This window comes from Triticum dicoccoides, chromosome 5A (assembly GCF_002162155.2).
Source record: "Triticum dicoccoides isolate Atlit2015 ecotype Zavitan chromosome 5A, WEW_v2.0, whole genome shotgun sequence".
In the NCBI taxonomy this organism is placed as follows: domain Eukaryota; kingdom Viridiplantae; phylum Streptophyta; class Magnoliopsida; order Poales; family Poaceae; genus Triticum; species Triticum dicoccoides.
In genome coordinates this window covers 40,915,611-40,940,962 of record NC_041388.1, presented here as the reverse complement: position 1 = coordinate 40,940,962, position 25,352 = coordinate 40,915,611, and the positions used below count along the sequence as shown (strand labels likewise).

The window sequence follows — 25,352 nt, the reverse complement described above, 5'->3', positions numbered from 1 at the left end:
AGTCCCATAACTTCAAAATTGCAGTTTTTGGTATCAAAACTATGTATGTTTGTTCATTTGAGGTCCTAATCTTGCATGGCCACCATCCATGGAGCATTTTTTCAACTGAGCCCTTTGTATGTGTTTATATCCCCCAAAGTGGTACATACGCTTCCACGTTGCAGTGTGTCCTGCAACCTGCATGGCCATGAGCTGCACGGTAGCCTTCCTGAGAGGTTTGGCGTGACCGTCGGGGAGACCCCGAGCTAGTCGGCATGAAGGACGACATCCCTCTCCCTCGGCGAGGCCGCCGGGGGGATCCCGAGCCAATTGGGATGGAGTATGCCATCCCACCTCTCTCTCTCTCTCTGTTTGATGATATCGTCGTTGCCCCGATACCCTTGCCGTAGAGTTGGCCGTGCAGGCTGTTGTTTGGGCATGAGCATGGTCATAGGTGGTGAGCTGTCGGGCGACACAGAGGAGTGCGCGGAAACTGCAAAGCTGGCGCAGAGGTCGTCGAGAGTGACACAACCCTAGCAGTAGCCATAGGTGGGTAGCAATTGGACTTTGTGCGACATGTCGTTCTGCTGCTGTTGGGGGAGGCTGAGATGACTGGTCTACTCTCCTCGCTGGAGCTCAAACCATCATTCCACTGATGGCCTCTATACCGTCGCCTCTGAACATTCTGTGCGTGGGAGAAGACGAGCGCGTGAGGACGAGGCGAGACAACGCTCTAGTTTTTTTTTGCATATTTACCTGGTGGGCCCATTGGGTCAGGTCAACGTGGCTACAATCCAAGCATTTTCAAGTGACTCGTTGGTGGGTCAATGCTAACCATGCAAGCTTAGGACCTAAGAGGAAGAAACTTACATAGTTTTGGGACCCACAACTACTATTTCAAAGTTATAGGACTAAACTGACACACCTTTCATAGTTTTAGGACCCAAAAGTGCAGTTTCGAAGTTATAGGACTAAACTGACACACCTCTGATAGTTTTAGGACCCAAAAGTGCAGTTTCAAAGTTATAGGACTAAACTGACACACCTCCGATAGTTTTAGGACTTATGATGCATTTTACTCTAATATTGAACTTATTAATAGTCAGTCCAATTCAGTTTTACACCGAATTATACAGCTGCAACCATTGCCTTGTTTCAGGTATCAGCGGCAACCAAATTAGGCCAAATTCTGAACTGGGTACAGAGCAGAAGGGTGAACTGGCGCTGGAAATCACACCGGAGAAAGCCTCAAATGGAGAGTGGTGATGCCTGGGGACGCACGCATCCCAATGATGGATCTAATGGATACTTGCAAGGTCTGTGCCTTACAGCATCCAACAAATTCAGCAAGCGTTTGGAAATTTCCTCCGTGTTCGGTCGAGTCACACAGGCACAGCAAGTTCAGCAAGCTCTTTGCCATTTTACCTCTCTTGAGTATTTCAGATCAACTATATATACCTTCCGTTTCCAGCATTACTCATGTTTTGATCTTCTTTTTATCCTTTCGGTCATCCTTCCAGCACCTTTCCAAGGCAGTTGGAATTGTAACAAAATCAGTTCTTGAAGAGCAGCTGACGAGTGTTGGAAGCAGCACGACCTGCACAGGTAGCTTGCACGGCTTCAACAGATACGGTCACAAGGCCACATTCCGGTCCCTGAAGAAGATTCGGGCACCCTTGATGATGCCTACACCCTCTGTTAGTTCTCAGTTCCATTTTATGTTGAACTCCCAATTTCATGTGCCAATTTGCAGTGCTTTGAGGAGGGTGCAAAGGTCTACTCTGATGAATCCTGCACCAACTGGTTCAGCCTTCAAAATCCACTCAAATGATGAGAACCTGGTAATGAGCATTTTACTTGCCCACGTCTTCTCGCTTCTTCCTCTGAACTTCTTGATGTTTTACAGTCGGCGAGCAACGGAAACCTTAGAGGGTATGGTTTATATGAATTCCTCGCAGCATTAGAAATAACAGGATCACAAAGATAACACAATTGGTCCCTACTGCTTGTATGATGTTGTCATGTTGACAGCCTTCAAGAAGATGAAGTGTCGTGTTTGGAAGGAAACAGTCCAATTTCTTGGACAGACAGTCCAAAACTAGATCCCCTGTTGCATGATCTTCAGAACAGGAGGGCTGGACCGGAGCACCAAACAAGGCAAATTAATTGTAACTCGAGCCCAGTAGCAAATTAGCAACATGATAAACACAGCAGGATGGTAACCCGAGTTGGATGGGACCATCCAGCTCTGATGGAGGGAACAAGAAGACTGGTAATCATGGCCCAGCTGGTGGAAGAGTAACAGCATTAAAATCGAACAGATCAACACTGTGGAGTTAGTAATAGTAGGAACTGGAAAGACCAGAAGAACAGCAATACTGGACAAAGAGGGAGTTTTAATTTCACACTGGTGGAACAACAACAGATACATGCACAAGTCGATCCGATCATGAAAGAAGTAAAGAGGATCATCTGTGAATCAAGGTATAGTTTCTAGCCCAATGCAACTTAAAAAATATTTTTCATAAGTGCTGAAAAGTAGCTACAACTCTTCAGGTACTAAGCTGACATATAGGTGGTAAAATAAGCGTTGGGTTTAAGTTTGAATATCATAAAGTTAAGGTAACTGCAATGATTGAAGAATGCACCTGCTCTTGTAGGCACCCTTGCTATTTGTTTGTATTTGTTTGGGGAACCTTTGTTTTTAAACCTTATGTGTTTGGGTCTCTTTCAATACTTTGGAGTGATGGCATTTAGCTTTCTGAAGAGGAAGACATGTTTGTCATCAAAGATATTCTTGAGTACCAACCCAAGAAAGAAAAGACGCTGGCGGGACATGACAACTACATGATGTGAGCAGCTTGCCCGTCTGTTTACGATGAATCATAAGAACCAAGTAGAAATGTCCAGGAAATTATTTCCCTGTTTGCAGGTTGACAAGCATCAGCATTTCCATAGCAGCGGGTGCTTGTTTTCTCCTACAAGAAGTGCCTAGGGAACTTGATCAGGATTCACTACCGACATGATGCAAATTCATTCTGCAGGAAGTAGTTCCAGACTTCCAGTGGTGAACCGTACCATGTTCATTTTAGCTCAAATAGTGCTTGTTTCCAGTAGTGCAACCTCTAAACCTACCTAAAAATGAGCACATACAAGACTTCTGTGGTTTCAGATGTCCACAAACTTATATAATAGCAAAATAAAATCATAGGTGCGCATCGTGCCATGAAATATACACTTGCAAAAGTTCATGCAAAAATATGACCATCAATTAATTGTAGAAAATAAATAAATGTATACATACAGTTGTAGTATAAGGAACACTTGAATTGCAGGCTTTCACGAGCGGTGATCCTGCAGTCCTCGAGTGCTGGTTTAGTTTCCACTTCTGTTCTTCATTTCGGTAATCCAGAGGTACAAAGATGCAATATTGACGACCATATTCTGTATGTCGTAGCTTGGGAGTGCTCATCGCAGACTCTACAGCATCCTTGTCGATGGTTCTGACAGCATCAACAGACGCTAGGACATTGTTGTCCTGGAGGTGCATGCCTCCATGGACAGAGGAAAGTGGAAAATTATGCCTCAGACAGGCCATAGTATTCGAACCACCTGAAAATATGCAACATTATTATCAATGTAGCACAGCACACAATCTGATTGGTGAAGATTGCAAGCAACAAAAATGTATGTACCCACAAATATCAAAAAGACCCAAACACTGGGAGGACACAATTAATAGACTACTTCTTGAATGCTCAAGGTAAAAAAAAGACATTAAACGTTCGAGGATTCCTCGTTGTCTCATGAGCTTGAAATTTTCATATGTTTGAAACAGGAAAAATTGACAGAACTGGTTCTAGGGTTTACATTTCAGCGACATGTTTGCATCCTGCCAAACAAAGCTCATGCATTTCTTTGTTGCAAATTTTACGAGGCATGTTCATTCCTGTGCAAATACTATGAACTTAGCTTTTAGGAATTCATTCATTATTTAGGTGTAGAAAACTCATAAAGAGAAAATGGAAACATGGCTTATCAGAACAAGCAAAATGCAAGAATTACCAGAGGACAACAATGGAAAGATCCTATATGCTTGTAGTGATATATACCAGTCCTATATACAGGCATATTTATTTTTCTTAAACGGGTCAGTACAAGCTAGGCGAGAAGGTTAACACATCAAAAGGTAAAAGTACAATTCGATTTGATGGCTAGCGTCACAAAGTAACAAGAACTTACCCTTCACCCTCGCCTTCAGTATCCAAGCTCCCAAGTTATGTACTAATACTTCTGGCTACTGAATATCGCTGAGAAGAATGCAGTTGAGCAATCCATGGTCACAGCATGTGCATAAATCCTAGCATCTCGACACTCCTCACCAAACATCATGCTCGGTGCCACTGTCAACCAGCCCCTCCTCCGCAGCCTTCTTCACCCAAAACTCCTCCATGGCATCAGCTTCAGGATCATCTTCGTCGTCGCCATCCCCCTCGATTCCGCCTCCATCACCCACCTCATTCCAGTCTTCCCCAGCGACACTGTCTTCTTCAAACAGGTCCCCGAAATCACCATCCAACTCTGACGAACCCTCTGCTACATTATCATATTCCTCATCATCCTCGTCACTGTCGCCATCAACCGGAAAAACACCCTTCTTTCGAGCCCGTCTGATCTTCTTGCCCTCCCGGACAAGCTCCTCCAGCCGGTCCCTCCCAACCAGCATCCCGTCCTCCACGAGAAGCCTTCCCTCGTCGTCGAACGCCTCCACCAGGAACGCCGAATGCCGGACGCCCTTGATGCTGACGTAGAAGAGCTCCGGGTGGCGCACCAGCAGCGCGCGCAGCCGGTTGGGCAGCCCGAAGTCCCTCCGGAAGTGCGTGAGGTGGTCCACGAGCGTCCTCTTCTCCACCGTCATCGCCAGCACCTCCCGCACCACCGCGCACGCCCGCCGCTCCGCCATCTCCGCGCTCGCGCCCTCCTCCAGCGGCTCGAACGGGGAAGCCTCGGGCAGGCTGTGGAACCGGATGAGGTAGTCCCGGTGCGCGCGGCGGAGGTTGAGCCCGCGGCGCAGCGGGAGGTGCGGGAACCTCCGCGGCCGGTCGATGAGGCGGTCGGGCCGGACGGCGGGGCGGAGCGGCGGGGGGAGGGGTGAAGGACGCGGCGGCGGCGGGTCGACCAGCCGGAGCGCGTGGCCGTGGGAGGTGTTTGCGAAGGTGAAGACGTCCGGGTGGCGGGGGCAGAGCGTGGCGCGGAAGTCCATGGCGAGGCCGAGGTCGGGCGCGATGTGCGCGAGCTTGGACACCAGGAGGCTGCGCCGGGGGGTCATGAGGAGGAGGCGGTGCACCTTCTCCGCGAGTCCGGGCGCGAGCTCGGCCCCGCGCAGGGCGGCGAGGTCGGCGGCGAGCGCGTGGGCGGCGGGGGTGAGCGCGACGGCGAGGGTGGAGAGGGAGGGCGAGAGCGGGCGGGAGATGGGCGCCTGGAAGAGGCGGAAGAGCGTGGGGTAGCGGAGGACGAAGGGGACGAGCGGGCGGCGGCGCGGGAGGCCGAGGAAGCGGCGGCAGCGGAGGAGGACGCGGAGCGGGAGGAAGCCGCGCGGCTTGGAGAGGAGCAGGGTGAGGAGCTTGCGGGCGAAGCGGAGCCGGCTCGCGCGCGCCGCCTGCCGGTCCAGCGCCGGGCAGCGGACCAGCTTCGGCGGCGGGATGGGCCTCGCCGGCGCTGCCGGAGCCGGCGCCGCCTTCGCGGCGCACCGGACAGCGAGCGTGAGGGGTTCGGGAGTGGTCGGCGCGGCGGCTGGATGGCGGAGGCGGCGGGGGTGAAGGGGGGAGAGGGGCTGCGCGTGCGCGGGGAGGAAGGAGAGGGAGGAAGGCGCCGCCATGGCGGAGTGGATGAGTGGTAGATTTTTCCTTTTTGCCGCTGAGGATACGCGATGGGATGCGAGAAAAAAAAGATCTGTCTACTCTGTCTACTTGTTCTACTTCTAACTACAATGTAAATTTTTACAATATTGTTTTTGAGAAAACTTATTATGAATTACTCCCTCCGTCCCATAATATAAGAAAACGTTCTTATATTATAGGACGGAGGGAGTACTTCAGAGATAGTACATGACAACTACTCCCTCCGTTCACAAATATAAGATGTTTCGAATAATTTATGTAAACTACACACGGACTGAAATGATTGAGCAAACAACTAAAATCTATGTATATACATCTGAATCGGATAAAAGGTAGAACATCTTATATTTGTGAGCGGATGGAGTAGATACGAATAGATAATAAAACAGATCATGTCTACCAATCCGTTTTCCGCCATTTGCGGCGCCACCGAGTTGCTTACCGGCAACCGTTGGCCGACGCCCAGATCTTCGGAGACACGCTCGCACCTATTCACCCCTTCTCCAAACCTGCCGGTCAAGAACCTATCGTTGATGATGTAGGGTGGAACCCTAGAGGGCCAATCTTTCACGAAAGGAGCGGATCCTGCGAAGAACATGAAGAACACAAGGGGAAACAAGAAGGGAAACACGAGGGGAAACACGAGAGAATCACTCAAACCAACGAGAACGGTCACACATGTGCTAGATCCTCGAAACACAAAGGGATACACGGTCCAAATCCAACAAAGGACGATACATAGGGTAGCCGGTTCTCCTCCGTAGAGGAGGTCTTGAATCCACAAGGGGATCTTCCCGTGAGGGGTCTTGAATCCAAGGTGGATCTTCTCCGTAGAGGCCGCGGTCTCTCTCGTGGAGTAGATCTGATGTGGATGAGCAATGCTCTATCTCTAAATATGAGCTAAACCAATGCTAACCCTAAAACGTAGGTAGGAGAAGAGTATATATAGTCTAAGGGGCGAAAGGGTACACGGGCCTCGGCCCAAGTCGCTGCGCGCAGGCAGGGCCGAAAGTTCCGGGCGAAGCCGGAAGTTCCGGGCGCCGAAGGTTCCGGGCCAGGTTCCGGGGAGGATCCGGCCTAACCAGAGAGTTGGCACGGGTGGAGCTAGGCTGGTGTACAGGGGCCGGAAGGGCCGGGCTGGCCGGAGGTTCCGGGAGCCGGAAGGTCCGGGCTGGTTCTAGGCTAACCAGAGAGTTGGCACGCCCGGGCTGGTCGAAGACGTCGGAGGCCGGAAGCTCCGGGTCGGCCGAGAGTTCCGGGGGGAAGGTCCGGGCTCTAGTCGGCAGTTCCGGGCTATCCAGAGAGTTGACGCATGTCTCCTCTTCTTCAGCTCCATCTTCCTCTTCAGATTCTCCTTGCTCCTTAGCTTCTTGATGGCTAACTCCTTGATATGTGAGTATGCATAATGTCTCCATTTGAGGTAGTAGCCATGTCTCATGTGTATTGATACGTCTCCAACGTATCTATAATTTTTGGTTGCTCCATGCTATATTATCTACCGTTTTGGACATTATTGGGCTTTATTATCCACTTTTATATTATTTTTGGGACTAACCTACTAACCGGAGGCCCAGCCCAGAATTGTTGTTTTTGCCTGTTTTACGGTTTCGAAGAAAAGAAATATCAAACGGAGTCCAAACGGAATGATGAAGGAAATATGCCCTAGAGGCAATAATAAAGTTATTATTTATTTCCTTATATCATGATAAATGTTTATTATTCATGCTAGAATTGTATTAACCGGAAACATAATACATGTGTGAATACATAGACAAACAAATTGTCACTAGTGTGCCTCTACCTGACTAGCTCGTTAATCAAAGATGGTTATGTTTCCTAACCATGAACAATGAGTTGTTATTTGATTAACGGGATCACATCATTAAGTGAATGATCTGATTGACATGACCCATTCCATTAGCTTAGCACCCGATTGTTTAGTATGTTGCTATTGCTTTCTTCATGACTTATACATGTTCCTATGACTATGAGATTATGCAACTCCCGTTTGCCGGAGGAACACTTTGTGTGCTACCAAACGTCACAACGTAACTGGGTGATTATAAAGGAGCTCTACAGGTGTCTCCAAAAGTACATGTTGGGTTGGCGTATTTCGAGATTAGGATTTGTCACTCCGATTGTCGGAGAGGTATCTCTGGGCCCTCTCGGTAATGCACATCACTTAAAGCCTTGCAAGCATTGCAACTAATGAGTTAGTTGCGGGATGATGTATTACAGAACGAGTAAAGAGACTTACCGGTAACAAGATTTAACTAGGTATTGGAATACCGACGATCGAATCTCGGGCAAGTAACATACCGATGACAAAGGGAACAACGTATGTTGTTATGCGGTCTGACCGATAAAGATCTTCGTAGAATATGTAGGAGCCAATATGAGCATCCAGGTTCCGCTATTGGTTATTGACCGGAGACATGTCTCGGTCATGTCTACATTGTTCTCGAACCCGTAGGGTCCGCACGCTTAAGGTTACGATGACAGTTATATTATGAGTTTATGCATTTTGATGTACCGAAGTTTGTTCGGAGTCCCGGATGTGATCACGGACATGACGAGTTTAGGCGAAACACACAAGTTGATCTACGTGATCATATTCTTAGCTGTGTGCGGTGCCCCCTTCCACCATAGTCCTCGATAATATTGTAGCGGAGTTTAGGCGAAGCCCTACTGCAGTAGTACATCAAGATCGTCACCACGCCGTCGTGCTGACGGAACTCTTCCCCGACACTTTGCTGGATCGGAGTTCGGGGATCGTCATCGAGTTGAACGTGTGCTAAAACTCGGAGGTGTCGTAGTTTCGATGCTTGATCAGTCGGGCCTTGAAGACGTACGACTACATCAACCAAATGCTTCCGTTGTCGATCTACTAGGTATGTAGATCACACTCTCCCCTCTCGTTGCTATGCATCACCATGATCTTGCGTGTGCGTAGGAAAATTTTGAAATTACTACATAACCCAACAGTGGCATCCGAGCCTAGGTTATTTATGTTGATGTTGTATGCACGAGTAGAACACAAGTGAGTTGTGGGCGATATAAGTCATACTGCTTACCAGCATGTCATACTTTGGTTCGGCGGTATTGTTGGACGAAGCGGCCCAGACCGACATTACGCGTACGCTTACGCGAGACCGGTTCTCCCGACGTGCTTTGCACATAGGTGGCTTGCGGGTGACAGTTTCTCCAACTTTAGTTGAACCAAGTATGGCTACGCCCGGTCCTTGCGAAGGTTAAAACAGCATCAACTTGACAAACTATCGTTGTGGTTTTGATGCGTAGGTAAGATTAGTTCTTGCTTAAGCCCGTAGCAGCCACGTAAAACTTGCAACAACAAAGTAGAGGACGTCTAACTTGTTTTTGCAGGGCATGTTGTGATGTGATATGGTCAAGACATGATGCTGATTTTTATTGTATGAGATGATCATGTTTTGTAACCGAGTTATCGGCAACTGGCAGGAGCCATATGGTTGTCGCTTTATTGTATGCAAGCAATCGCGATGTAATGCTTTACTTTATCACTAAGCAGTAGCGATAGTCGTGGAAGCACACTTGGCGAGACGACAACGATGCTACGATGGAGATCATGGTGTCACGCCGGTGACGATGGTGATCACGACGGTGCTTCGGAGATGGAGATCACAAGCGCAAGATGATGATGGCCATATCATATCACTTATATTGATTACATGTGATGTTTATCTTTTATGCATCTTATCTTGCTTTGATTGTCGGTAGCATTATAAGATGATCTCTCACTAAATTATCAAGAAGTGTTCTCCCTGAGTATGCACCATTGCGAAAGTTCTTCGTGCTGAGACACCACGTGATGATCGGGTGTGATAGGCTCTACGTTCAAATACAACGGGTGCAAAACAGTTGCACACGCGGAATACTCAGGTTATACTTGACGAGCCAAGCATATACAGATATGGCCTCGGAACACGGAGACCGAAAGGTCGAGCGTGAATCATATAGTAGATATGATCAACATAAGTGATGTTCACCGATGAAACTACTCCATCTCATGTGATGATCGGACATGGTTTAGTTGATTTGGATCACGTGATCACTTAGAGGATTAGAGGGATGTCCATCTAAGTGGGAGTTCTTTAATTAAATTAACTGAACTTAAATTTATCATGAAACTTAGTACCTGATAAGTATCTTGCTTGTTTATGCTTGTTTGTAGATAGATGGCTCGTGCTGTTGTTCCGTTGAATTTTAATGCATTCCTTGAGAAAGCAAAGTTGAAAGATGATGGTAGCAATTACACGGACTGGGTCCGTAACTTGAGGATTATCCTCATTACTGCACAGAAGAATTACGTCCTGGAAGCACCACTGGGTGCCAGGCCTGCTGCTGGAGCAACGCCGGATGTTATGAACGTCTGGCAGAGCAAAGCTGATGACTACTCAATAGTTCAGTGTGCCATGCTTTACGGCTTAGAATCGGGACTTCAACGACGTTTTGAACGTCATGGAGCATATGAGATGTTCCAGGAGTTGAAGTTAATATTTCAAGCAAATGCCTGGATTGAGAGATATGAAGTCTCTAATAAGTTCTATAGCTGCAAGATGGAGGAGAACAATTCTGTCAGTGGGCATATACTCAAAATGTCTGGGTATAATAATCACTTGTTTCAATTGGGAGTTAATCTTCCAGATGATTGCGTCATTGACAGAATTCTCTAATCACTGCCACCAAGCTACAAGAGCTTCGTGATGAACTATAATATGCAAGGGATGAATAAGACTATTCCCGAGCTCTTCGCAATGCTGAAAGCTGCGGAGATAGAAATCAAGAAGGAGCATCAAGTGTTGATGGTCAACAAGACCACTAGTTTCAAGAAAAAGGGCAAAGGGAAGAAGAAGGGGAACTTCAAAAAGAACGGCAAGCAAGTTGCTACTCAAGAGAAGAAACCCAAACCTGGACCTAAGCCTGAAACTGAGTGCTTCTATTGCAAGCAGACTGGTCACTGGAAGCGGAACTGCCCCAAGTATTTGGCAGATAAGAAGGATGGCAAGGTGAACAAAGGTATATGTGATATACATGTTATTGATGTGTACCTTACTAATGCTCGCAGTAGCACCTGGGTATTTGATACTGGTTCTGTTGCTAATATTTGCAACTCGAAACAGGGACTACGGATTAAGCGAAGATTGGCTAAGGACGAGGTGACGATGCGCGTGGGAAACGGCTCCAAAGTCGATGTGATCGCAGTCGGCACGCTACCTCTACATCTACCTTCGGGATTAATATTAGACCTAAATAATTGTTATTTGGTGCCAGCGTTAAGCATGAACATTATATTTGGATCTTGTTTGATGCGAGACGGTTATTCATTTAAATCAGAGAATAATGGTTGTTCTATTTATATGAGTAATATCTTTTATGGTCATGCACCCTTGAAGAGTGGTCTATTCTTGTTGAATCTCGATAGTAGTAACACACATATTCATAATGTTGAAGCCAAAAGAAGCAGAGTTGATAATGATAGTGCAACATATTTGTGGCACTGGCGTTTAGGTCATATCGGTGTAAAGCGCATGAAGAAACTCCATACTGATGGACTTTTGGAACCACTTGATTATGAATCGCTTGGTACTTGTGAACCGTGCCTCATGGGCAAGATGACCAAAACACCGTTCTCCGGTACTATGGAGAGAGCAACAGATTTGTTGGAAATCATACATACAGATGTATGTGGTCCGATGAATATTGAGGCTCATGGCGGATATCGTTATTTTGTCACCTTCACAGATGACTTAAGCAGATATGGGTATATCTACTTAATAAAACATAAGTCTGAAACATTTGAAAAGTTCAAAGAATTTTAGAGTGAAGTTGAAAATCATCGTAACAAGAAAATAAAGTTTCTACGATCTAATCGTGGAGGAGAATATTTGAGTTACGAGTTTGGTGTACATTTGAAAAATTGTGGAATAGTTTCGCAACTCACGCCACCCGGAACACCACAGCGTAATGGTGTGTCCGAACGTCATAATCGTACTTTACTAGATATGGTGCGATCTATGATGTCTCTTACTGATTTACCGCTATCGTTTTGGGGATATGCTCTAGAGACGGCCGCATTCACGTTAAATAGGGCACCATCAAAATCCGTTGAGACGACGCCTTATGAACTGTGGTTTGGCAAGAAACCAAAGTTGTCGTTTCTGAAAGTTTGGGGCTGCGATGCTTATGTGAAAAAGCTTCAACCTGATAAGCTCGAACCCAAATCGGAGAAATGTGTCTTCATAGGATATCCAAAGGAGACTATTGGATAGACCTTCTATCACAGATCCAAAGGCAAGACTTTTGTTGCTAAGTTCGGAAACTTTTTAGAGAAGGAGTTTCTCTCGAAAGAAGTGAGTGGGAGGAAAGTAGAACTTGACGAGGTAACTGTACCTGCTCCCTTATTGGAAAGTAGTACATCACAGAAAACTGTTTCTGTGACACCTACACCAGTTAGTGAGGAAGCTAATGATGATGATCATGAAACTTCAGAACAAGATACTACTGAACCTCGTAGATCAACCAGAATAAGATCCGCACCAGAGTGGTACGGTAATCCCGTTCTGGAAGTCATGCTACTAGATCATGATGAACCTACGAACTATGAAGAAGCGATGGTGAGCCCAGATTCCGCAAAATGGCTTGAAGCCATGAAATCTGAGATGGGATCCATGTATGAAAATAAAATATGGACTTTGGTTGACTTGCCCGATGATCGGCGAGCAATTGAGAATAAATGGATCTTCAAGAAGAAGACTGGCACTGACGGTAATATTACTGTCTACAAAGCTCGACTTGTCGCAAAAGGTTTTCGGCAAGTTCAAGGGATTGACTACGATGAGACCTTCTCACCCGTAGCGATGCTTAAGTCTGTCCGAATCATGTTAGCAATTGCCGCATTTTATGATTATGAAATTTGGCAGATGGATGTCAAAACTGCATTCCTGAATGGATTTCTGGAAGAAGAGTTGTATATGATGCAGCCAGAAGGTTTTGTCGATCCAAAGGGAGCTAACAAAGTGTGCAAGCTCCAGCAATCCATTTATGGACTGGTGCAAGCCTCTCGGAGTTGGAATAAGCGTTTTGATAGTGTGATCAAAGCATTTGGTTTTATATAAACTTTTGGAGAAGCCTGTATTTACAAGAAAGTGAGTGGGAGCTCTGTAGCATTTCTGATATTATATGTGGATGACATATTACTAATTGGAAATGATGTAGAATTTCTGGATAGCATAAAGGGATACTTGAATAAGAGTTTTTCAATGAAAGACCTCGGTGAAGCTGCTTACATATTAGGCATTAAGATCTATAGAGATAGATCAAGACGCTTAATTGGACTTTCACAAACCACATACCTTGACAAAATTTTGAAGAAGTTCAAAATGGATCAAGCAAAGAAAGGGTTCTTGCCTGTGTTACAAGGTGTGAAGTTGAGTAAGACTCAATGTCCGACCACTGCAGAAGATAGAGAGAATATGAAAGATGTTCCCTATGCTTCAGCCATAGGCTCTATCATGTATGCAATGCTTTGTACCAGACCTGAGGTGTGCCTTGCTATAAGTCTAGCAGGGAGGTACCAAAGTAATCCAGGAGTGGATCACTGAACAGCGGTCAAGAACATCCTGAAATACCTGAAAAGGACTAAGGATATGTTTCTCATATATGGAGGTGACAAAGAGCTCATCGTAAAAGGTTACGTTGATGCAAGCTTTGACACTGATCCGGACGATTCTAAATCGCAAACCGGATACGTGTTTACATTAAACGGTGGAGCTATCAGTTGGTGCGGTTCTAAACAAAGCGTTGTAGCGGGATCTACATGTGAAGCGGAGTACATAGCTGCTTCGGAAGCAGCAAATGAAGGAGTCTGGATGAAGGAGTTCATATCCGATCTAGGTGTCATACCTAGTGCATCGGGTCCAATGAAAATCTTTTGTGACAATACTGGTGCAATTGCCTTGGCAAAGGAATCCAGATTTCACAAGAGAACCAAGCACATCAAGAGACGCTTCAATTCCATCCGGGATCTAGTCCAGGTGGGAGACATAGAGATTTGCAAGATACATACGGATCTGAATGTTGCAGACCCGTTGACTAAGCCTCTTCCACGAGCAAAACATGATCAGCACCAAGGCTCCATGGGTGTTAGAATCATTACTGTGTAATCTAGATTATTGACTCTAGTGCAAGTGGGAGACTGAAGGAAATATGCCCTAGAGGCAATAATAAAGTTATTATTTATTTTCTTATATCATGATAAATGTTTATTATTCATGCTAGAATTGTATTAACCGAAAACATAATACATGTGTGAATACATAGACAAACAAATTGTCACTAGTGTGCCTCTACCTGACTAGCTCGTTAATCAAAGATGGTTATGTTTCCTAACCATGAACAATGAGTTGTTATTTGATTAACGGGATCACATCATTAAGTGAATGATCTGATTGACATGACCCATTCCATTAGCTTAGCACCCGATTGTTTAGTATGTTGCTATTGCTTTCTTCATGACTTATACATGTTCCTATGACTATGAGATTATGCAACTCCCGTTTGCCGGAGGAACACTTTGTGTGCTACCAAACATCACAACGTAACTGGGTGATTATAAAGGAGCTCTACAGGTGTCTCCAAAGGTACATGTTGGGTTGGCGTATTTCGAGATTAGGATTTGTCACTCCGATTGTCGGAGAGGTATCTCTGGGCCCTCTCGGTAATGCACATCACTTAAAGCCTTGCAAGCATTGCAACTAATGAGTTAGTTGCGGGATGATGTATTACAGAACGAGTAAAGAGACTTACCGGTAACAAGATTTAACTAGGTATTGGAATACCGACGATCGAATCTCGGGCAAGTAACATACCGATGACAAAGGGAACAACGTATGTTGTTATGCGGTCTGACCGATAAAGATCTTCGTAGAATATGTAGGAGCCAATATGAGCATCCAGGTTCCGCTATTGGTTATTGACCGGAGACATGTCTCGGTCATGTCTACATTGTTCTTGAACCCGTAGGGTCCGCACGCTTAAGGTTACGATGACAGTTATATTATGAGTTTATGCATTTTGATGTACCGAAGTTTGTTCGGAGTCCCGGATGTGATCATGGACATGACGAGGAGTCTTGAAATGGTCGAGACATAAAGATTAATATATTGGAAGCCTATGTTTGGATATTGGAAGTGTTCCGGGTGAAATCGGGATTTTACCGGAGTATCGGGAGGTTACCAGAACCCCCCGGGAGCTATATGGGCCATAATGGGCCTTAGTGGAAAAGAGAAGAGGCAGCCCTACATGGGCCGCGCGCCCCTCCCCTTCCTTGGTCCGAATAGGACAAGGAGAGGGGGCCGGCCCCTCTCTCTCCTTTCCCCCCTCCGCGAATCCTATTCCAACTAGGATTGGGGGGGGGGATCCTACTCCCAGAGGGAGTAGGACTCTCCTGGCGCGCCTCTCCATGGCCAGCCGCACCCCCTCCCTTAGTCCTTTATATACGGAGGCAGGGGCACCCCAGAAACACACAAGTTGATCTATGTGATCATATTCTTAGCCGTGTGCGGTGCCCCCTTCCACCATAGTCCTCGATAATATTGTAGCGGAGTTTAGGCGAAGCCCTGCTGCAGTAGTACATCAAGATCGTCACCACGCCGTCGTGCTTATGGAACTCTTCCCCGACACTTTGCTGGATCGGAGTCCGGGGATCATCATCAAGCTGAACGTGTGCTAAAACTCGGAGGTGCCATAGTTTCGGTGCTTGATCGGTCGGGCCGTGAAGACGTACGACTACATCAACGAAACGCTTCCGTTGTCGATCTACTAGGTATGTAGATCACACTCTCCCCTCTCGTTGCTATGCATCACCATGATCTTGCATGTGCGTAGGAAAATTTTGAAATTACTACGTAACCCAACAAATGAAACCTTCGGGAACGTGATTTTCTCAACGAACAAGACCCGGGGGACTTGGACCCTACGTCAAGACACAAAAGAGGAGGCCAGGAGGTAGGGGGCACGCCTACCCCCTAGGCGCGCCCTCCACCCTCGTGGGCCCCCTGTTGCTCCACCGACGTACTCCTTCCTCCTATATATACCTACGTACCCCCAAACGATCAGATACGGAGCCAAAAACCTAATTCCACCGCCGCAACTTTCTGTATCCATGAGATCCCATCTTGGGGCCTGTTCCGGAGCTCCGCCGGAGGGGGCATCGATCACTGAGGGCTTCTACATCAACACCATAGCCCCTCCGATGGAGTGTGAATAGTTCACCTCAGACCTACGGGTCCATAGTTATTATCTAGATGGCTTCTTCTCTCTTTTTGGATCTCAATACAATGTTCTCCCCCTCTCTTGTGGAGAACTATTCAATGTAATCTTCTTTCGTGTGTTTGTTGAGACCGATGAATTGTGGGATTATGATCAAGTTTATCTATGAACAATATTTGAATCTCCTCTGAATTCTTTTATGTATGATCGGTTATCTTTGAAAGTCTCTTTGAATTATCAGTTTGGTTTGGCCTACTAGATTGATCTTTCTTGCAATGGGAGAAGTGCTTAGCTTTGGGTTCAATCTTGCGGTGTCCTTTCCCAGTGACAGTAGGGGCAGCAAGGCATGTATTGTATTGTTGCCATCGAGGATAACAAGATGGGGTTTTCATCATATTGCATGAGCTATCCCTCTACATCATGTCATCTTACTTAAGGCGTTACTCTGTTTTTAACTTAATACTCTAGATGCATGCTGGATAGCGGTCGATGAGTGGAGTAATAGTAGTAGATGCAGGCAGGAGTCGGTCTACTTGTCTCGGACGTGATGCCTATATACATGATCATACCTAGATATTCTCATAACTATGCTCAATTCTGTCAATTGCTCAACAGTAATTTGTTCACCCACCGTAGAATACTTATGCTCTCGAGAGAAGCCACTAGTGAAACCTATGGCCCCCGGGTTTATCTTCATCATATTAATCTCCTACTACTTAGTTATTTCCTTTGCTTTTTTACTTTGCCTTTATTTTACTTTGCATCTTTATCACAAAAATACCAAAAATATTATCTTATCATATCTATCAGATCTCACTCTCGTAAGTGGCCGTGTAGGGATTGACAACCCCTATTCACGTTGGTTGCGAGGATTTATTTGTTTTGTGCAGGTACGAGGGAGTCGCGCGTAGCCTCCTACTGGATTGATACCTTGGTTCTCAAAAACTGAGGGAAATACTTACGCTACTTTGCTGCATCATCCCTTCCTCTTCAGGGAAAACCAACGCAGTGCTCAAAAGGTAGCATGTATCGAAGTGGAAGTGTGAGAGGAGAGATGTCACCTCGGTTTCGAGAGCTCTTGCATGTGCTCGTGTCATGGGTCCACTAGGCACTTGGTGAGACGATGGTAGGTCCATGGGGATGACCTTGGGATGCTCCGCATCATCTCCCCTCCCTTGGGGAAGATCCGTCCTCGGATCAAATTCTTCATCACCATGGAAGGGCGAGATGTCCTTGACGTTGAAGATATCGCTCACGTTGTACTTGTCGCGGGGAATGTCGATCTTGTAAGCGTTGTCGTTGTAGCGTGCAAGCACCTTGAAGGGTCCGTCCGCTCGTGGTTGAAGTTTGGACTTGCGTTCTTGGGGAAAGCGGCCCTTGCGAAGGTGTAGCCACACGAGATCACCAATGTTGAAGACCATGGGGGTGCTTGTTGATGTTGAGCTTGGTTGCAAGGCGTTGAACTTGGCGCTCGATGGTGTTTCTTATATCTTCATGCACCTTCTTGAGATGTTTCACTCATGCACTTGCGTCCAAATTGATGCGCTCTTGGAGTGGTAGAGGAAGAATGTCCAATGGTGGCAATGGGTTGAATCCGTAGACGACCTCGAAGGGGCACTTGTCGGTTGTTGAGTGTCTTGCTCGGTTGTAGGCGAACTCAGCGATAGGTAGGCACTCCTCCCACTCCTTGATATTTTTCTTGATGAGTACTCGAAGTAGAGCGGAGAGTGTGCGGTTGGTCACCTCTGTTTGGCCGTCGGTTTGTGGGTGATACGCCGTGGAGAATAGTAGCTTGATTTCGAGCTTGGCGCATAGGGTCTTCCAAAAGTAGCTAAGAAACTTGACGTCGCGGTCCGAGACGATCGTCTTGGGCACTCCATGTAGATGCAATATTTCGCTACAAAAGAGATTAGCAACATGTGAAGCATCGTCTATCTTGTTGCAAGGAATGAAATGTGCCATCTTGGAGAAACGGTCCACAACGACAAATACCGAATCCTTTCCATTTCTAGTCATAGGCAATCCAAGTACAAAATCCATGCTAATGTCTTCCCATGGTTGATATGGAATTGGGAGAGGCATGTAAAGGCCATGGGATTGAGCTTTAGGCTTAGCTTTGCGACATGTAGCGCATCAGTTGGTGAAGCGGTTGACGTCACGAAACATCTTGGGCCAAAAATAGTTCTTGGAGAGCGTGGCGAAAGTCTTGTCGCATCCTAAATGTCCCATTAGGCCTCCTCCACGAGATTCCTACAAAAGCAACAAATGAATAGATGACTCGGGGATGCAAAGTTTGTTAGCTCTCATAAGATATCCATCTTTGATGTAATAGTGTTCCCAAGAGGTGTGCGTCAAACACTTGGCATAAGGAGTAGCAAAAGTAGGATCATGCTCATACAAGTCTTTTATATGCTCAAAGCCAATTACATCCAATTCAAGTTGAGTAACAAGCATGCATATGCGGGAAAGGGCATACGCCACAATGTTTTCCTTACCTTTGATGTACTTGATGACATAAGGAAAAGACTCAATAAATTCACTCCATTTAGCATGAAGCTTGTTCAACTTGGTTTGGCCCTTAAGATACTTGAGCGTTTCATGATCGGTATGAATGATAAATTCATGAGGGCGAAGATAGTGTTCCCATTCATGCAAAACGCGGACTAAAGCATAGAGCTCTTTGTCATAGATGGGGTAATTGAGTTGCGCTCCGGAAAGTTTCTCACTAAAGTAAGCTATGGGGCGCTTCTCTTGCATTAACACACCTCCTATGCCATTACCACTAGCATCACAATGAATCTCAAAGGGTTTGTCAAAGTTGGGTAATGCAAGCAAGGGAGCATGAGTAAGCAAATTCTTAAGCTCATTAAAAGCGGTATCTTGGGATGGTCCCCAAACAAAAGGCGCATGCTTCTTGCTCAAAGCATGCAAAGGCGAAGCAATGGTGCTAAAATCTTTCACAAAGCAACGATGGAAACCCGCAAGGCCAAGAAAGCTACGCACTTTTTGCAAATTGGTTGGTTGTGGCCAAATCTTAATAACATTGATCTTGGACTCATCAACATGAACACCCTTAGAAGAGACAACAAAACCCAAGAAAACGAGCTTGTCAACGCCAAAAAGACATTCCTCCATATTAGCATAGAGGTGCTCTTTTCGAAGAGTTTATAAAACGGTTCGGACATGGGTGACATGCTCTTTGAGAGACTTGCTAAAAACAAGGATATCATCGAAGTAGACCACAACAAACACACCAATGTAAGGGCGAAAACATGATTCATAAGATGCATAAAAGTACCCGGTGCTTCCAATAGACCCATTGGCATGACTAACCATTCATACAACCCAAACTTGGTTTTGAAAGTGGTTTTCCATTCATCACCCTCTTGTATGCGGATTTGATAGTAACCACTCTTAAGATCAATTTTGGAAAAGATAGTGGCACCACTAAGTTCATCAAGCATATCATCAAGGCGTGGAATGGGATACCTATAGCGAACGGTGATAGCATTGATAGGTCTACAATCGAAGCACATGCGAAAGCTACCATCTCGTTTTGGCACAAGAATGACCGGGACGGCACAAGGGCTCAAGCTTTCACGCACATGTCCATGGTCTATGAGATGCTTTACTTGCCTTTGTATTTGTTTGGTTTCTTCGGGGTTTACGCGGTAGGGAGCTTTGTTCGGAAGCAGTGCTCCGGGGATGAGGTCGATGCGATGCGCAATGCCTCGTAGTGGAGGTAGTCCCGGAGGTAGCTCGTCGGGGAAAACATCGTGAAATTCCTGCAAAAGAGAAGACAACACTAGAGGAATAGTGTGAGAGGTGTTAGCTTGTGGTGCATTGTCCTTGCACAAAAGGACGTAGTGTAGGACACTTGATGGGTTCTCACAAACTCCTCTTATCTCACTTTTGGTGGCAAATAGGACCAAGTTCTTCTTTTCGCTCATCGTGGAGGCGCTCGATTTGGGCTTGTGGCGCTCACTCTCTTTTTGATGGCTTGCTCTCTCATTATTTTCTCCACGATGGGTGGCTTGCTTGTCGGCGGCAACTTGGCTTGGAGACATGGGACGAAGTACGTACTCATTTCCCTTCATCTTGAAGATGTAGTGGTTCGTTCGGCCATTGTGAATGACACCTCTATCAAATTGCCATGGGCGTCCAAGGAGAAGGTGGCAAACGGTCATTGGAACGACGTCACACTCTAAGATGTCTTCGTAGGCGCCAATTTTGAAGGAGACTTGTACTCGATGCTCGACTTGAATAGTGTCGGAGTCGCTTCCATTGCACTTTGTATGGATGTGGGTGCTTCGTCTTGGGCAATTGGAGCTTGGAGCAAAGTTCTTCACTTGTGAGATTATGACAACTCCCTCCATCGATGATGACCTTGACGGATCGTCCATTGATGCCGACCTTGGTGTGAAATATGTGGCATCTTTGGTCTTCTTCTTGGTGATGTTGGAGAGTCAAGACCTTGGAGACAACAAGAGCGGGACTTGAATCTTCATCGCAAAAGACTTGTTCCTCTTCATCACTCACTTACCGGTGCATGACGACTTGCTCAAGAGCGTCCATTTCTCCTTCACTCATCGAGTCGTAGGTTCTGTCGTCGTTGAGGATCATGGTCTGCTTGTTGGTGCACTCATAGGACTTGTGGCCTCGGCCTCCGCATGTGAAGCATTTGAAGGAACTCGTCTTGATGGTCTCATCGGTTGGAGTGGATGATGATGAAGCTCTCGGCTTGAAGTTGCTTGTAGTAGGAGGATGACTTGGAGTTGACGAAGCTTTCTTGGAACTCGACTTGTCGACGTTGCTTGTAGAAGGCTTGATAGACGGTGTTGGAGTCGTTGAAGCTTGGGTGTTGGAGAAGCCGTATGACTTGGATGAGAACTTGGCATACTTGTAATCATCTTGCACTTGACGTTCCGCTTTTTTAGCTTGATGCACTAGCTCGATGAGGTTCGAGTATGGTTGGAAGTTGGCGATCTTCTTGATAGGATGGTTGAGTCCATTCAAGAAACGTGCCATTGTTTTCTCATCATCTTCCGTGACATTGGCTCGTATCATGGCAATCTCCATATCCTTGTAGTACTCTTCAACGCTCTTGGTTCCTTGCTTGAGTAGTTGAAGTTTCTTGAAGAGGTCGCGGTTGTAGTATGTAGGCACAAAGCATGCTCTATGACATCCTTCATTTGTGCCCAAGTGGTGATGGGTGGTTCACCTCTTGCCTCTCGGCGCTCGATAACTTGTTCCCACCAAACGAGGACATAGTCTTGGAACTCAAGGGATGCCATTGCGATCTTCTTCTCTTCTTCAAAGTTGTGCAAACGGAAGATTTTGTCGACCATCAATGCCCATGAAAGGTATTCTTCGGGATCGTTGCTTCCATTGAACTTGGGCATTGTGAACTTTAGCTTTCCGTAGTGTTGATCTTCATTGTGTTGGGGTTGAGGATGATGATGCCCATGTTGTTGATGATTGTCAAACTCGTGTCACTCTTGGTGAGGAAGGTTGTCAACCTCATGTTGATCTTGTCGTGGAGGATTTCCATTGTCTTCATGCTCTTGATGAACTTGATGTTCTTGGTGAGCTTGTGGAGGAGCTTGTCGAGCTCGAGGAGGAACTTGAGGAACTTGACGATGCACGCGAGCTTGAAATCTTCATTCTTGAACTTTTTCGCGAAGTACTTCTTCATGTTCACGAGCTTGTCGGCCTCGGTTGGCTACGACTCGACTTGAATCTTGGAGGGCTTGTTGCGCCTCAAGTGCTTGAGCTTCACGGGGTTGTTGTTCTTGGCATTGTGCCTCGGCATCTTGTGCATCTTGGTGTAGACGCGCGCGCTCTTCTTCTTCATGTTGGCGTTGTCGTTGCCGTTCTCATGCTAGCGCAAAAGCCTCTTCGGTTTGACGTTGTCGGTGCTCTTGAGAGTTGGCGTCGCTGATGACCCACAAGTATAGGGGATCTATCGTAGTCCTTTAGATAAGTAAGAGTGTCGAACCCAACGAGGAGCAGAAGGAAATGATAAGCGGTTTTCAGCAAGGTATTCTCTGCAAGTACTGAAATAAGTGGTAACAGATAGTTTTGTGATAGGATAAATTATAACGAGCAACAAGTAACAAAAGTAAATAAAGTGAAGCAGGGTGGCCCAATCCTTTTGTAGCAAAGGATAAGCTGGAACAAACTCTTATAATAGGAAAAGCGCTCCCGAGGACACATGGGAATATCGCCAAGCTAGTTTTCATCACGTTCATATGATTCGCGTTCGATACTTTGATAATTTGATATGTGGGTGGACCGGTGCTTGGGTGCTGTTCTTACTTGAACAAGCATCCCACTTATGATTAACCTCTATTGCAAGCATCCGCAACTACAACAAAAGTATTAAGGTAAACCTAATCATAACATGAAACATATGGATCCAAATCAGCCCCTTACGAAGCAACGCATAAACTAGGGTTTAAGCTTCTGTCACTCAAGCAACCCATCATCTGCTTATTACTTCTCAATGCCTTCCTCTAGGCCTAAATAATGGTGAAGTGTTATGTAGTCGACGTTCACATAACACCACTAGAGGCTAGACAACATACATCTTATCAAAATATCAAACGAATACCAAATTCACATGACTACTCATAGCAAGACTTCTCCCATGTCCTCAGGAACGAACATAATTACTCACAAAGCATATTCATGTTCATAATCAGAGGGGTAATAATATGCATATAGGATCTGAACATATGATCTTCCACCAATTAAACCAACTAGCATCAACTACAAGGAGTAATCAACACTACTAGCAACCTACTAGCACCAATCCCGGACTTTGAGACAAGAATTGGATACAAGAGATGAACTAGGGTTTGGAGATGAGATGGTGCTGGTGAAGATGTTGATGGAGATTGCCCTCTCCCGATGAGAGGAGCGTTGGTGATGACGATGGTGATGATTTCCCCCTCCGGGAGGGAAGTATCCCCGGCAGAACAGCCCTGCCGGAGCTCTAGATTGGATCCGCCAAGGTTCCGCCTCGTGGCGGCGGAGTCTCGTCCCGAAAAGTTCCTTTTTATTTTTTTCTCATCGAAGGACCTCATATAGGAGAAGATGGACGCCAGAGAGCCACCAGGGGGCCCACGAGGTAGGCGGCGGGCCCTAGCGGGGGGCGCCCCCACCCTCATGAGAAGGGTGTGGGCCCCCTGGCCTTCATCTTTTGCAAGGATTTTTCTTTATTTATTTTAAGACGTTCTATGGAGTTTCAGGACTTTTGGAGTTGCGCAGAATAGGTCTCTAATATTTGCTCCTTTTCCAGCCCAGAATTCCAGCTGCCGGCATTCTCCCTCTTTATGTAAACCTTGTAAAATAAGAGAGAATAGCCATAAGTATTGTGACATAAAGTGAAATAACAGTCCATAATGCAATAAATATCAATATAAAAGCATGATGCAAAATGGACGTATCAACTCCCCCAAGCTTAGACCTCGCTTGTCCTCAAGCGAAAAGCCGATAACAATAAATATGTCCTCATGTTTAGAGGTAGAGGCGTCGATAAAAATAAAATACGGACATGAAGGCATCATGATTATTCTCATAACAGCAACTTATATAGATTTTTTTCATATGATTACTTATGTTCAAGTGATGATCTATTCACAATGCAAAAGTATAAATCATAAACCTTATTGGGCTCCGACAACTATAATCTTAGTCATTGAAGCAATTGCAATTTATCATAACATCGGAAAGAGTCTATGTCAGAGCTAAAAAGCAAGTCCACATACTCAACTATAATTTAGTCCTCCATAATTGCTAACACTCACGCAATACTTGTGGTTACGGAGTTTTAATCGGACACAGAGAAAGATAGGGGCTTATAGTTTTGCCCCACAACCTTTTACCTCAAGGGTAATGTCAACAATAATGGTTCATGCTCCCCTACATCCAATTAGATATATATATCATGTTCTTTCCAACATGCTGAGCTTGCCAAAGGATAAAATGAAAAAGGAAAGGTGAGGATCATCGTGACTCTTGCATAAGGCAGAAGATAATAATAAAAGATAGGCCCTTCGCAGAGGGAAGCAGAGGTTGCCATAGGCTTTTATGGTTGGATGCATAAAATCTCAATGCAAAAGAATGTCACTTTATATTGCCCCTTGTGATATGAACCTTTATTATGCAGTCTGTCGCTTTTATTACTTCCACATCACAAGATCGTATAAAGCTTATTTCTCCCACACCAATCAATCATACATATTTAGAGCAATTTTTATTGATTTGCACCGATGACAACTTACTTGAAGGATCTTACTCAATCCATAGGTAGATATGGTGGACTCTCATAGCAAAACTGGTTTAGGGATTTTGGAAGCACAGGTAGTATTTCTACTTGGTGCTAAGAATTTGGCTAGCATGAGGGGGAAAGGCAAGCTCAACAAGTTAGAGGAACCATGACAACATACTTTATCTTAGATATAAGAAAGACATAACTCATTACGTTGTCTTCCTTGTCCAACATCAACTCTTTAGCATGTCATGTTTTAATGAGTGCTCCCAATCATAAAAGATGTCAATGATAATATATCTATATGTGAAACCTCTCTTTCCTTATTACTTCCTATTAATTGCAACAATGACCAAAGCTATGTTTGCCAACTCCCAACAACTTTTAATCATCATACTCTTTCTATGTGAGTCATTACTCTCAATAAGATCAATATGAACTTTTTGTTTCTTTTTATTCTTTTCTTCTTTCTTTTATTCACCCAAGATTATGGCAAAACAATCAAGCCCTTGACTCAACACTAATCTTTATTATATATAGCTCACGGACTCGATTATATAGAGAGATCATAAAGCAAAACTCAAAACTAGATCATGCCATAAACTTTATTCTACTAGATCAAGATACTACTAATAAGATCGAACTAAGAAAAACGGTAAAGATAGGAGTTGTGATTGTGATACGATACCGGGGCACCTCCCCCAAGCTTGGCAGTTTCCAAGGGGAGTGCCCATACCCATGTGATTACGTCTCCTTCTTTGTTGTCGGTGTAATATTCTTGGCGATGATTCCCCTCAGGATGCGGTTCTCCTCCTCGAGCTTATTGACTTGCTGTTTGAGGTCCATTATATCCTTACGAAGCTTTCCTGTGACAGCTAAAGCTCCTTGCA

The 25,352-nt window shown here is 45.5% G+C and overlaps 1 protein-coding gene across 1 annotated transcript in view; it reads right to left on the bottom strand.

The window, feature by feature from the left end:
- Positions 1-3,142: 3,142 nt before the first annotated feature.
- The window catches only part of LOC119299127 (protein WHAT'S THIS FACTOR 1, chloroplastic-like), a 67,368-nt gene continuing 45,158 nt past the window's right edge, over positions 3,143-25,352 (bottom strand). Inside the window, exons 2-3 of the mRNA XM_037576400.1 lie at positions 4,222-5,895; positions 3,143-3,591 (exon numbers count right to left, since the gene is read on the bottom strand). Of these exons, the coding sequence (XP_037432297.1) occupies positions 4,358-5,895 (1,538 nt within the window). The 3' untranslated portion in view covers positions 3,143-3,591; positions 4,222-4,357. The remainder of the gene's footprint in view (positions 3,592-4,221; positions 5,896-25,352) is intronic.